The 12,394-nt window shown below is 47.5% G+C and overlaps 1 protein-coding gene across 2 annotated transcripts in view; it reads right to left on the bottom strand.

Annotated features, from left to right (window-relative positions):
• LOC104934194 (nuclear receptor ROR-alpha) overlaps positions 1-8,068 on the bottom strand; it is a 74,238-nt gene extending 66,170 nt beyond the window's left edge. For both annotated transcript variants that reach the window (XM_027274422.1, XM_027274423.1), the window contains exon 1: positions 7,413-8,068. In XM_027274422.1, coding sequence (XP_027130223.1) covers positions 7,413-7,569 — 157 coding nt within the window. In that variant the 5' untranslated portion in view covers positions 7,570-8,068. The remainder of the gene's footprint in view (positions 1-7,412) is intronic.
• Positions 8,069-12,394: the final 4,326 nt, after the last annotated feature.

Here is a 12,394-nt window from a genome sequence, read left to right as displayed (position 1 = left end):
TTGGTCGAGTGTGGTCGATGTGTGGTCGATGCGTTGGTCGATGGTGTCGATGTTTGTCGATGTTGTGGTCAGATGTTTGTCGATGTTGGTCGAGTTTGGTCGATGTGTGGTACGAGGTATGCGTGGTCGGATGAGTGGCGATGTGTGATGCTGGCGATTCGGTGATGGTGGTCGATGGTTGGTACGATGCGTGGGTCGACTGCTGTGGTTTCGATGTTGTTATCGTCGATGTTGTGGCGATGTTGGTCGATGGTGTCGATGTTTGTAGATGTCGGTGGTCTATGTTGGTCTGATGGCGACGTTGGTCGATGAGGGTCGTTGCGATGTTTGGTCGCTGTTGTGGTCGATTCGTGTCGCTGTTGGTCTGATGTTGGGTCGATGTTTGGTCGAGCTGTCATTTGGTCGATGCGATGGTCGATGGTGCGCTGTTGCCGATGTGATTGTTGTCGATTGTTGCGTCTATTGTCGTGGTCGATGTTTGTCGATGCTTTTGTCGATGTTTGGTGAGTGTCGTGGCGATGTTTGGTCGATGCGTCTGTTGTTGGCTGACGATGCAGTGGTCGAATGTCTGGTCGATGCGTGGTCGATGCGTGGCGAGCGTCGTGGAGATGTATGCTGGTGCTGTGAGGGTGGAGCATGTGGAGATGTATGCTGGAGCTGTGAGGGTGGAGCCTGTGGAGATGTATGCTGGTGCTGTGAGGGTGGAGCCTGTGGAGATGTATGCTGGTGCTGTGAGGGTGGAGCCTGTGGAGATGTATGCTGGAGCTGTGAGGGTGGAGCCTGTGGAGATGTATGCTGGTGCTGTGAGGGTGGAGCCTGTGGAGATGTATGCTGGTGCAGAGCTCCATGTGACCTCAAAGTGAAGCCAGCGAGTCATGTGGTCAACGAGAAGAGAGCTACGATACGATCTGTACGTAACGCCGACACGAGAGCGGGACGAGTCAAAAATAAACACAGAAAAGTGTGTGTGTGTGTGTGTGTGTGTGTGTGTGTGTGTGTGTTCACAGGCAGCGCTGACATGATAACACAGTTTGTCACCTTGAACACACTCCTTTACTTTTTTTGCAGATGATAAACTGAAGGACGAGCTGGTCTGTTTTCTGTGCAACACACACACACACGCACACACACACACACACACACACACATTTCATCAACAAACATCTTTGCATCATGTGTGTTTCCTTGGTGGATTCACAGAGAGAAAAATAATCAGAAGCAGAAGAACTTCTTTCATTTTTCTTTTGGTTTCAGAGTCTACACACACACACACACACACACACACACACACACACACCCCTAGCTGTCGGGCGGTGTACATCTTCACCAGCTCAGCTGCAGATCTCCATTATAAAAGAATCTGACGGTGCCTTCAGTGACGGTCTGTGTTCACAACGCTCCACTTGAACTCATGCTGTGTTCTTGCTTCAAACTCGTGCACATAAAAGTTGGAATTTATCTGGACTAGAAACTCTTTGCTCAGCACAGACTCTCTCAGCTTTTGTTGCTAAAACTGGAAACAATTAAAGTAAAAAAACCTGCACTGCAGAACGAGTCTGTCAGGCGTGTAACACACACACGAGCTGTGACGTGACTCAGGCGAGCGCTGCGTGTCTGTTAGCATCTACTGCATTTAGAAATCCCAACGACAGCAGGCGCTGTGACCTCTGACCTCCACGAGGTGAAACAATCCAATGAAACGCTTTCCTCATGGACAGAACCGGGCTCAGGGGCCAGACCGGACTGGGTTTGAGCACAGCCTCTGGGACCAACAAGGAGTAACAGATTTACAGACTTTAAGATGGAAAGAGGCTCGGGAGGCTGCTGTATTCCCTGCTGCCCGCTGGTTCGGAAGTCGTGTTCGGTCCAGTTGCGTTCACTGGAAGGTAGATTCTTCAGTTTGCTGTCAGCTCTGTTAAACCACGTTTCACTGCAGAGATCTGACAGAACAATACGAGCAGCTCTAATCCAAACAAGAATTTTACCATTCTGCATTCTGGGCCGCCGCCTGACGTCACGCCAAATCTGCATCGAACCAATGAGATAAACACTTCTGACTGATGAAGACGATTACTCTCTCCACACTGTGTGCAGGAACAACGAGGAGGCAGAAATAGCTTTGTATGCAAATCACCCTCCACCGACGCTGGAAATACGCACTGACATCAAAGGCAGCAGCTGACATGACTCCAGCGTGCAGAAAGAAGCGGATCAGGATTCACAGCAGTTCAATGCTTCACTTTACTCCTGCAGGGCGACTTCACCTGAACCACTTCAACACACGTCCCAGTAACAATCAGAAGAATAGTAACACGTCCTCGCAGACTGTCTGAAACTGGTCAGTTTCAGGTCATAACAGGTCATATCACGTCATAACAGGTCATATCATGTCATAACAGGTCATATCACGTCATATCAGGTCATATCAGGTCATAACAGGTCATAACAGGTCATAACAGGTCATATCACGTCATAACGTGACGTCCCCGCAGACTGTCTAAAACCTGGACGTAGTCTCCGTGACGTCCCTGCAGACTGTCTAAAACCTGGACGTAGTCTCTGTGATGTGAATCTGTTGGATATTTAAACTGCTCCAGTTCAAACGATTCTTATTTTAACATTTTAATGAACTGATTAATCAGCTGATGTTGGCTCTGGTGAAAATGTGCAGCAGGAAGGCCGCAGATAAAGAAAACCTTCAGACGGTCTGATGTTTCTGAGAGTTTTGCAGTCAGACAGACGGATCGACCTCATCATTTTATCATTAAAGGCTGAACTCTGATCGTATCTGAAGCAGTGAATCATGTTCATGCAGCTTCTCCTCAGACGAGTCCAATGAGAGTCCCTCAGATGTATCAGAGTCGCAGATATTTCACACGTTCATTTGAACCCGATGTGATTTGTTGTGAGGACGTGAAGCGAAGACAGTTCAGTCTGAAACCGCCTCACTCTTATTTTCCTCGGCCGCTCCTCGCCATCTGGACTGTCTGAGCGGAGTCCAGCCAGGAGTTGACTCTCTTTAACTGCTAATTGATATTTGTGGTCGGGTCAGCCACCTGTCGGGGAGGAAGGGAGGAGGAAGAAGAGGGCAGATGGAGGAGGAGGAGGAGGAGGAAGGAGGGACAGCAGGAGCACAGACAGACACCCAGGCTTCAGGAGGGCAGAGTTAAGGATTTTCAATGCTGCCTGGAATCAAATTCAAGATCAACTCAAGAACAAAAGTTATGTCATGGTGGCCTGGAGCCAGATGTTTGACATTTATCATGACGATGAACGACAACACTGACACAAAGTGTTTCCAGGTGTTCTGCAGGGTATTTTAGAGTTTGTCGTTTCCTGATAATCCTGTCGATGATGTGTACTAATTTATCATCCAATCAAACGCTTTCTCTCTTCTGACGCCGCCGGAGCTGGCTGCTTCCTGACCGTACTCCCTGTTGGAATGCCAATCCATATCTGCGACAAGTCGCTCCCTATGTGACAGGAATCACGTGCAGGAAGTAAACTCTACTTACTGTTTCTTAAAATCAAAGAAATATTCACAAAGAGCCTCTGAGAAGCTCAAAGGCTTTTATTTTGAAACATCTGTAGGAAGTTTAGCATTTAAAAAAAACTCAGGAATGGATAACAACGATAGTACGTCTCTGGACTGAAGATAAAAACCTTGTGTACATTTTCAAACTACTGATTCACGCACTCCATCCTGAATCCAGACGTGAGCGGTGAAACATCTGATCTCAGCTCCTGCAGTCGGATCGAGTTCAGAGATAATGAAATTTCCATGACAGCGGTTTCTATCAGAGAGCAGCGAGCCGTGCTCTGCCAAACAGGCGAGCCGCCGCACAAAGGAGCCGTCAACACACTAATTAACAGCTGGCTCCAGACCAGAGCAAGAGGCACTCTGGGTAATTATCATCAGAGCGGAGTAATCCACCTCCTCGTGTACGAGTCTGGAGGAAAGAGGAGGTGTTTGTGACATAACCTGGAGTACAAGGAGAGATCTGAGCAGGTATGGAGACGAGGAGGAGGAGGAGGGATGAAGAAGTCCGGTTTAATGCAGTTTTACTGTTTGCTCATGTTACAGCACAACAAAAGTTATTATCAGTATTTTTAAAACTGCACAGAGTGACGGGGACGTGTGAGGGACAGATGTGTCACGTCCAGCTGTTGGTAGTGTTGTAGAGGAGGTCCTCTCTGCAGAGCTGGAGGTCTTCAGGAGGTCTGTGAAGGTAGAGAGGGACGCCCCTGATCTGTAGGAACTGGTAGGACGTTCCACCAACGGGGAACAACAGACAGAAAAGTTTGGACTGTCCTGAGCGTACAGGTGGCAGAGCCAGGAGGAGGTAACATCTGTCTGTGTGAGGACGATCAAGAACCAGAGACTGCTTTGTCGTCAGGGTTAGAGATCTGAGTGTAACGTGGCTGCTACAGGTCGACTGAGGAGCTCCATGATCAAAGAGCAGGCGAGCCGCCATGTTCTGGATCATCTGAAGAGGTTTCAGTGTCAGGCTGGAGCCCGTCAGGACGTTCAGATTATGTATACACATACTGTACATGTGTATGGATTCATTAAGGGAAGGAAGTGGCTCAGTTGCTCATATATAAGCATGAAGATGTTTGTTTATAACAGGTCATATCAGGTCATATCAGGTCATAACAGGTCATATCAGGTCATATCAGGTCATATCAGGTCATAACAGGTCATAACAGGTCATATCAGGTCATATCAGGTCATAACAGGTCATAACAGGTCATATCAGGTCATATCAGGTCATAACAGGTCATAACAGGTCATATCAGGTCATATCAGGTCATAACAGGTCATAACAGGTCATATCAGGTCATATCAGGTCATAACAGGTCATAACAGGTCATATCAGGTCATATCAGGTCATAACAGGTCATAACAGGTCATATCAGGTCATATCAGGTCATAACAGGTCATAACAGGTCATATCAGGTCATATCAGGTGGTCTGTATTTCACCACGAGCAGCAGAGCCTCGGTTGTCAGTTGAAGCAGCTCCTCTCAGCCTCTCTGTTGGATGTTTTAATTAGCAGCGAGCATCAAACCTCCAGCTGTGCCCGCTGAACCTGCTCAACACCAAACCCAGCAGACGACCACCTGAAATATTCACATGGAAAATAAAAAAATCAGGAGGTGACCAATCAGGCGTCAGGGCCTCCTGGCAGGACAGGTGTCCGGGCAGATTACGGGACGAGTCAGCGCCTCGCAGCAGATTGTATGGAGCTGATTGAGAGTCAGTGCGAGGCTGAATCACATGCTGTGATTATACATTATTATATATACACATAGATGAAACATCAACAACAACAGCATGAAACAATTCACACGTTCCTACATTACATGCTGACGTTACTGCGAGCATGATGTTGATCACAGAACGTTCTGCTGCATTTGGACAGATGAAACATTTTAGATGTTAGTTTGATGAGTCAAATAACCGGACAGTGGAGTCAAAGGGAAACACGACTGAGTCAATCAAAACTCTGCAAACCACACTCAGACTCATTTTGTCTTTGTATGGATGAGAAAAGTCTGATCGTCATCATGAAGATCATGAAATCCTGTTTGTGCTGGAGCTTGAGAACATTCAGCTGCTGCCTGTACACTTTAATTCAGCTGCATATCAAAACCCTGAAGTCACACGAAAACACACCAAACCTCCAGAATCCAAACCGCAGAGCCACCGGGGACCCGCCGGCCAAAATAACTTCACACAAACCGAGCACATCGTCGCCCAGTTTGTGAAACACTTTAAACTGGGTCACACGTTCACATCCAACTTCTCTCAAAGTGACAAAAGCAGTTCATGCAAAACTGATCCGAGGTCTGCAGAGCTGCAGCAGAAGGCTGACGGCGAGCGGCGCAGCGGCGGACGAACAGCCCACGACCTTTGACCTGACTCCGTTCAGAGACGACGCCTCAGATCCGTGATCATAAATAAAAAGACTAACAAGTGATGCAAAGGAGCTAACGAAATGAAACGACACAACATGAGACGGACAACAAGATGAGACAACAAGACAACATGAGGTGAGACAAAACGAGACGAGAACAGACCAGAGACAAGAGTCTCCAGGAGAGGAGATGAAAGCTAGAAGTGACTGAAGAAGACCTTGAGGGGCGGAGACACTCATCTCATCCTGAAGGAGAAGAAGAAGAAAAAGAGACGAGACAACAACATCAAGAGTTTGAGGACGGTTACAAGGACGCTTAGGAAGTGGCTTTTATTTTGAAATTCCGTGAAGTTTCTCGTGAACTGCTTTGTCAGTCTGTCAGTTTTTTGAATAAAGTTTGGTGCAGGCAGCAGGAATGTGGGTCAGCAGGTCAGATAGAGCTGTTCTCAGGTCTGTTGTTGAGCTGCCGTCTCTGGCTCAGTGCCCCTCGAACGCATCACCTGTTCTCACACTATGTAACGCTTTACGGCACTAAGTCACACAGCACCAACTATCTCACTGAGGTTTACAGCAGTCAGCAGCCTCTATGGACATGATGGCAGAGGAGCAGAGAGTGAAGAGGACGCTGACGGAGGAAGCTAAGAAGAGAAAAGGAGAGAGTGAGCGAGCAAGAAGCCGCCGGACAAGAGTAAATGTGGGACTGACTTTTAGTGGTTGGTGAGAGCTTGGTGAAATAAAAGGCTGAAAGACAGACGCCGAGCTGGGCTGACTGCTGCTGGACTAGGCAGTGATATCAGCTGCTGCTGGGACCTGGTTGATGATTGGCTGTTTGATCAGAAGTAATGTAATCAGAGTAAATACTCGAGTACAGCTGATTTTCATTCAAAACCAGGCACAGAAGATGCCACTAAAACTAACAGACTCCTTCAGTTTACAAGTTGCCCTTGAATGCAGCATCTGACCCACTGCTCTCTGGGAGTTTTAGTTTTATTTACCTCTCAGAGTTTCCTCGTGTCCTCTCTGCTTTGACTGAAACTCTGTCTGCTCCCTGTTACGTAACAAACGACGGCTCTGAAAACTGAAGGAAGGTCTGATCACCTCCTCACCATTCTGCATACCAACAGAGAGAGACTACGTCCAGGTTTAGACAGTCTGTGGGGACGTCCAGGTTTTAGACAGTCTGCGGGGACGTCACGGAGACTACGTCCAGGTTTTAGACAGTCTGCGGGGACGTCTCAGGTTCACCTTCACTGGAATCGAACCAGCAACCTTCAGAGTCGCATCCATCACATTCACTGCACTGTTCAAACTCCTCCAGCGGAGCCGCAGCTCTCTCTCTCTTTGCCCAGCTTGAAGTCACCGTCCGCGGCGTCACGAACCGGAGCCTCCGTGGCTGCTGCGTAAAGGTGCCACGCGGTTCACGTGTATCCTGAGTGTGTGTGTGCAGGTGGAAATGTGTGTTGGAAGTTGCACATAAACCAGAACTCTTACCTTTGCTGTAGCCGGAGCCGGAGGAGCTGGATCCGGAGCTGCTGTGTCTCCGAGCCGGAGTCAGGTGTTCTTCACCCCGCAGAGTCTCCAAGCTCGACGGCGTCTCCGTGACCGGCGGATCAGAGCCGCTCCTTCCCGGATCACTCGCCGAATCCATCCATGCACCGAAAAAACAACAAAAAAAAAGAAAAGAAAAGAAAGAAAAACCGATCAAAATCCCGGTGAGCAGTCGGTGTGTGAGGAGAACCGAACCGGTACCGACGGAAGCCAACGAGCAGCCGGCGGAGCGGAGTGTTTGAGCAGCGGGAGAAGCGCAGCTGCTGGGCGGCTGTCAAGGCGCTGCTGTGAGCGCTGTTTGGAGGAGAAGAAGCCGGACTGAGAGAGAGGGAGGGCGGCGCTGTGGTGAGCTGGGCTGCCCTCCCTGGAGGCAGAGACCCGGATCCACAGACACACAGAACTGAAGCTGAGATCATCTGATATGAGACTTCACCTGTACTGAACTCTGATGTGTCTGTATGACGCGTCCAGTGAAGGTCACTGTGAACACCTGGAGGACTAAATACACCAAAGGACAGGAAGTGATCCACGTGTGAAATTATACATTTATATTTAAACCATCATGAAACTTCATAAACTAACAGAGTTTACAGAGACCACGTCCAGGTTTTAGACAGTCTGCGAGGACGTCTCAGAGACTACGTCCAGGTTTTAGACCGTCTGCGGGGACGTCACGGAGACTACGTCCTGGTTTTAGACCGTCTGCGGGGACGTCACGGAGACTACGTCCAGGTTTTAGACAGTCTGTGGGGACGTCATGGTCCTGTTGATGCTACACTGACTCAGGTGATTCAGGTGAAGGTGTCTCTTTGTAACTTTGGTCTCTCTTTGGGGGAATGCTGATGGGGAGCAGAGACAGTGTCGTGCCAGAACTGGAGCTGGGCAGTGTAACCTGGGCTCAGCAGTCGTCTGACTTTGGTGACACTGGATCTTTTTTTTCCCACCACTGGTTTTGGTTTCCGGTCTGTTGGTTGATTGAACTGCTCAGTGGAAATCAATAACGAGGAGCATCGATGAGGTCTGATCAGAGTCACACCGGTCCTGGTTTTTGTTCGTCCTGGACCCCCCTGCAGTCTTCCTGCCAGCTGTGTTACCGCCTCCCTCTCTACCTTTTCATCATCGACTTTTTCTGCTGCTAATTTCCTTTTGCCACAAGCTTCACAGTGCCTGGAACGATTTAAAAAAACAAGATATTGCTCCAGATTTCATCACTTTAATCAGTTCAGATGAAATTAACGAGCTGAATATGATGATGATGATGATTTAGGACTGAAGAGCTTGGCAGTATTCGTTAGCCTGCAGTGAAAACGCCTCACACTTTGCTGCTGCTCTCAGATCACACAGGTTCCACAGTTTCCTCGCACACGTCCAACTCCAGTTCTTTATTTCAACGAACAGTTTGACTGAACTTTGACAGATAAAAAAAACATGATCTTGGGGATTCATTAAAGGTCCAGCCTGTAAGACTTAGTGACATTTAGCGGTGTAGTTGTTGATTGAATCCAAACCACCTCCGCCCTCTTTAGACGAGTTCACAAGCTCGTGAGGAGGTTTCTTGTCTTCTCAAGAAGGTTATACCAGTTTGTAAGGAGGCTCGGGAGGTTCTTGACCAGTTTCTAGAGAACTTAAGCAAGAAGTCTTCAGAAGGTGAATTGGTTTACAGGATTTTGAGGAATGGATGCTACAGTAGTTCTTCTGAGGTTTTCTAGAGGAGGTTACATGGGTTCAGCACCTCGAAGGAGTTCCAGAGGTACCTAAGAAGGTTAAACAAGAACATGATGTTCTTCAGGAAGTTTTCCTCGAGGTTCCAGTGGCTCTACTTTCTTCAGATAGGGAGAGATGTCCTCACTCATTACCACAATCACACCACCTCTGGGTGGAGCTCACAGCTGCCTCACCCTCCAAATAACCACACACCCTGAGGGCTTCATTCACACACCTGTGTAACCTGCACTGTTTAAAACCTGCTGCTCATTTCCATGTTTCCACTGTGTCGGCGGATGAACAGAGCTTCATTCCAGTGACAGAACACGTCCTGGCTGATCTTTATCCTTACAGAAGAGTGCAGATCCATAACCAAGGCGTCATTTGAGTATCATATAAATCATATAAGTATGAACATGTCTGCTAATGAAGGAAAAGGAAAACCAACAAAGATTCATTTGACTTTATTAAAGTGTCAGTAAGTTAATAATGTCATAAAGATGTTAACCAAAACAAATGACAGCCTGTCAACCACGTATGAAAAGATAAATTTAACATTTTAAGTCAACATCCTGTAACTTTCCTCTGATGATCGACCGTCTGTGACCCACTCTGACCTGTGATCAGGTGACCCACACTGACCTGGGATCAGGTGAACGGTGTCTCTGTCATTCGTACGTCTGTTCTCACTCTATGTAACTTTGGGCTCCGGGTCGGGAGAAGTCCGTAACGCCGTTAGGGGAGTCAGTGTTTGTACCACAGGTGTTTTGGACCACTGGAGGGAGGAGGTGTTCAAGCTAAGAAGAGAAAAGGAGAGAGTGAGCGAGCAAGAAGCCGCCGGACAAGAGTAAATGTGGGACTGACTTAACGTTTGTTTATTTAAAATTTGAGTTTTAAACGTGATGAATTCATTAACAGAACGGCTGAAATCACAAATCGTATAATCAGTCATTCTGACATGTTTCTATCCCTTTCATGACGGCACACCAGCTGCTTTTTTTAAATGTATTTTCTCTTGAACAGTGTTGATGATACTGTTAAAGGGGACAGCAGGGAACAGGTGTGCTCATCACCTCACCTGGCCACACCTCTCTGCAGCTGATGCACCACGCCCCCTCCACAAGTATGATGTACAATGTTTTTGTGGTTAAATAAAGTTATTTAAAAAGATAAGTACCGTCCTCCTGTTCTCCAGGCTTTGAATGTCAGGCATTGTGAAGCTTTACACAACAAAGTGAAGTTTGTCTTCTCCTTGGACCAATGACAGCACATCCCAGAGATACCTGTCCTGCCATCCTGGAACACCTGAACGTGAAGCAGCCTCGGATCTGACAGAATCTGGCTTCATTGTAAACAGAGCTCGCGTGACCCGTTCATACGGCGAGCAGGAGGAGAGGTGGCCCTCTGTCACCGTCTCATCAATCACACTGTGGACTGCGAGCCTCCACCTCGCTGCTAGGCGCCGTCACCTCCACCTCCTCCTCCTCCTCTGCTCTGAGAGCAGCCATCATTTATCTTGACGGGGAGCAAAGCTCTCAGCGGCCGGTTTGTCCTCGTTGTGAACGACACCAAGTCACAGCGAGAAGAGGAGGACGAATTAACAGACAAGTCATCTGACCGCTTCAAGTCCACAGGATATAAACTTCAGGACTCCGCTTGCTTTAGTGTTTAATCACCTGGAATTAGACTCGTTATGGTTTCATTACCTTAGAAAGAGACTTTCATATCTACACATAAAGACTTTGCAGTTGGACAGTAATTAGTTCATTTTTATTCAGTGATGAACGACGTAATTTATGTCAAAGGATCCTTTTTGTTTCTTTTCAGTTTTTGTCCCACAGTAAAATTCCGTCCGACAGTTGATGAAATAACAGCGGTCAAATCCCAACAAAACTAATCCCAAAATGTTTATCGTCGTTCAGCAGATTTCAGTCTGTTTCTAACGTCTGCAGAGTATGGATGTTCACACATTTCTACTTTTCCATAAACGCTGTGATAGAAACACATTCGTCAATAAAATGCAAATAAAAGAAGTCAGGAAGACCTTCCTCTTCCTCCTGTGGGGCGTGTTTTAAAGTGTTGATCTGCTCCGTCCCTGCAGACTTACAGACCGCTGTGATCGCAGGGGGTCGCAGTGCGGCAGGTCAGGGGTCAGATCTGCAGAGGAGATACGAGCAGCTGCAGGAATCCAGACTGAAGTTCAAAACATGATCGGACACACGGACCAGAGGGAAATCTGGTCCAGTGCTGGGGTCCATGGGGGCCACCACAAAACAGCAGGAAACACAAATATAATTTGAAAAAGCAACTTTAGAAAAAGAGTTTTATTTAAAGTCTCATGATATTCAATACTCTGAGTACTTCCTGTCTGTGGCTCATGGGTTCCTACTGAAGACTCTTCAATAAAGAAACAACCCCAAAACTATAAAGACCAGTTCTCTATAAGGGTTTTTTATTTAACATTAGGAAATGGTGCTTATCTGTTGGGGGGACTAGTTTCAGTGGCGGATTAATCCACATTTGGGGTTCTAGAGAACGTGGCAGCAGGACGGTGTGAACAACAGTGAAGACAAGAAGAAGAACCAAATATCACCAGACGTCTACTGTAAAAAGATTTCTTTAAAAGACCAATTGGTAACTGAACCAGCAGCTTCATCATCGCTCACTCTCTCCGTTTCTCTTCTTAGCTTCCTCCGTCAGCGTCCTCTTCACTCTCTTCTCCTCTGCCATCATGTCCATAGAGGCTGCTGACTGCTGGACCTGTAAACCTCTTCTTCTTCTTCTTCTTCTTCTTCTTCTTCTTCTTCTTCTTCTTCTTCTTCTTCCCGTTGGTCCTAAACACCTGTGGTACAAACACTAAAGCCTTATTTCCACCGGGGACGTAAGCACCGCGGTCACCGGAGCTGATCGCTGCCACTCTAATCATTGAAACCATCCCGGGCGCGCCGCTTCACACCAACGTTACGTCATGACCGGTGGCACCAGGTGATCAAAGATCGATCAAAGGGTCTCAACATGAACGACGAGAGACTGATCGTTGAAGTGGAACAACACACAATCATTTATGACACAACAGATGCTTTTTATAATCTCCTCCACGTCGGAGAAGCAAAGTCAGCTGTTTGTTGTTGTTGTTTTCTTTACACACAGTTTATCGAGGGGTCTCGCGTGAACACAGCCGGCTCGCTACGCTGCCGTCACGCGCCCGGTGCTCTGAGCTC

The sequence above is a fragment of the Larimichthys crocea genome, chromosome XXIII, assembly GCF_000972845.2.
Source record: "Larimichthys crocea isolate SSNF chromosome XXIII, L_crocea_2.0, whole genome shotgun sequence".
In the NCBI taxonomy this organism is placed as follows: domain Eukaryota; kingdom Metazoa; phylum Chordata; class Actinopteri; family Sciaenidae; genus Larimichthys; species Larimichthys crocea.
Note: the sequence above shows the minus strand (reverse complement) of the source record. Positions and strands in the feature narration are given on the sequence as shown.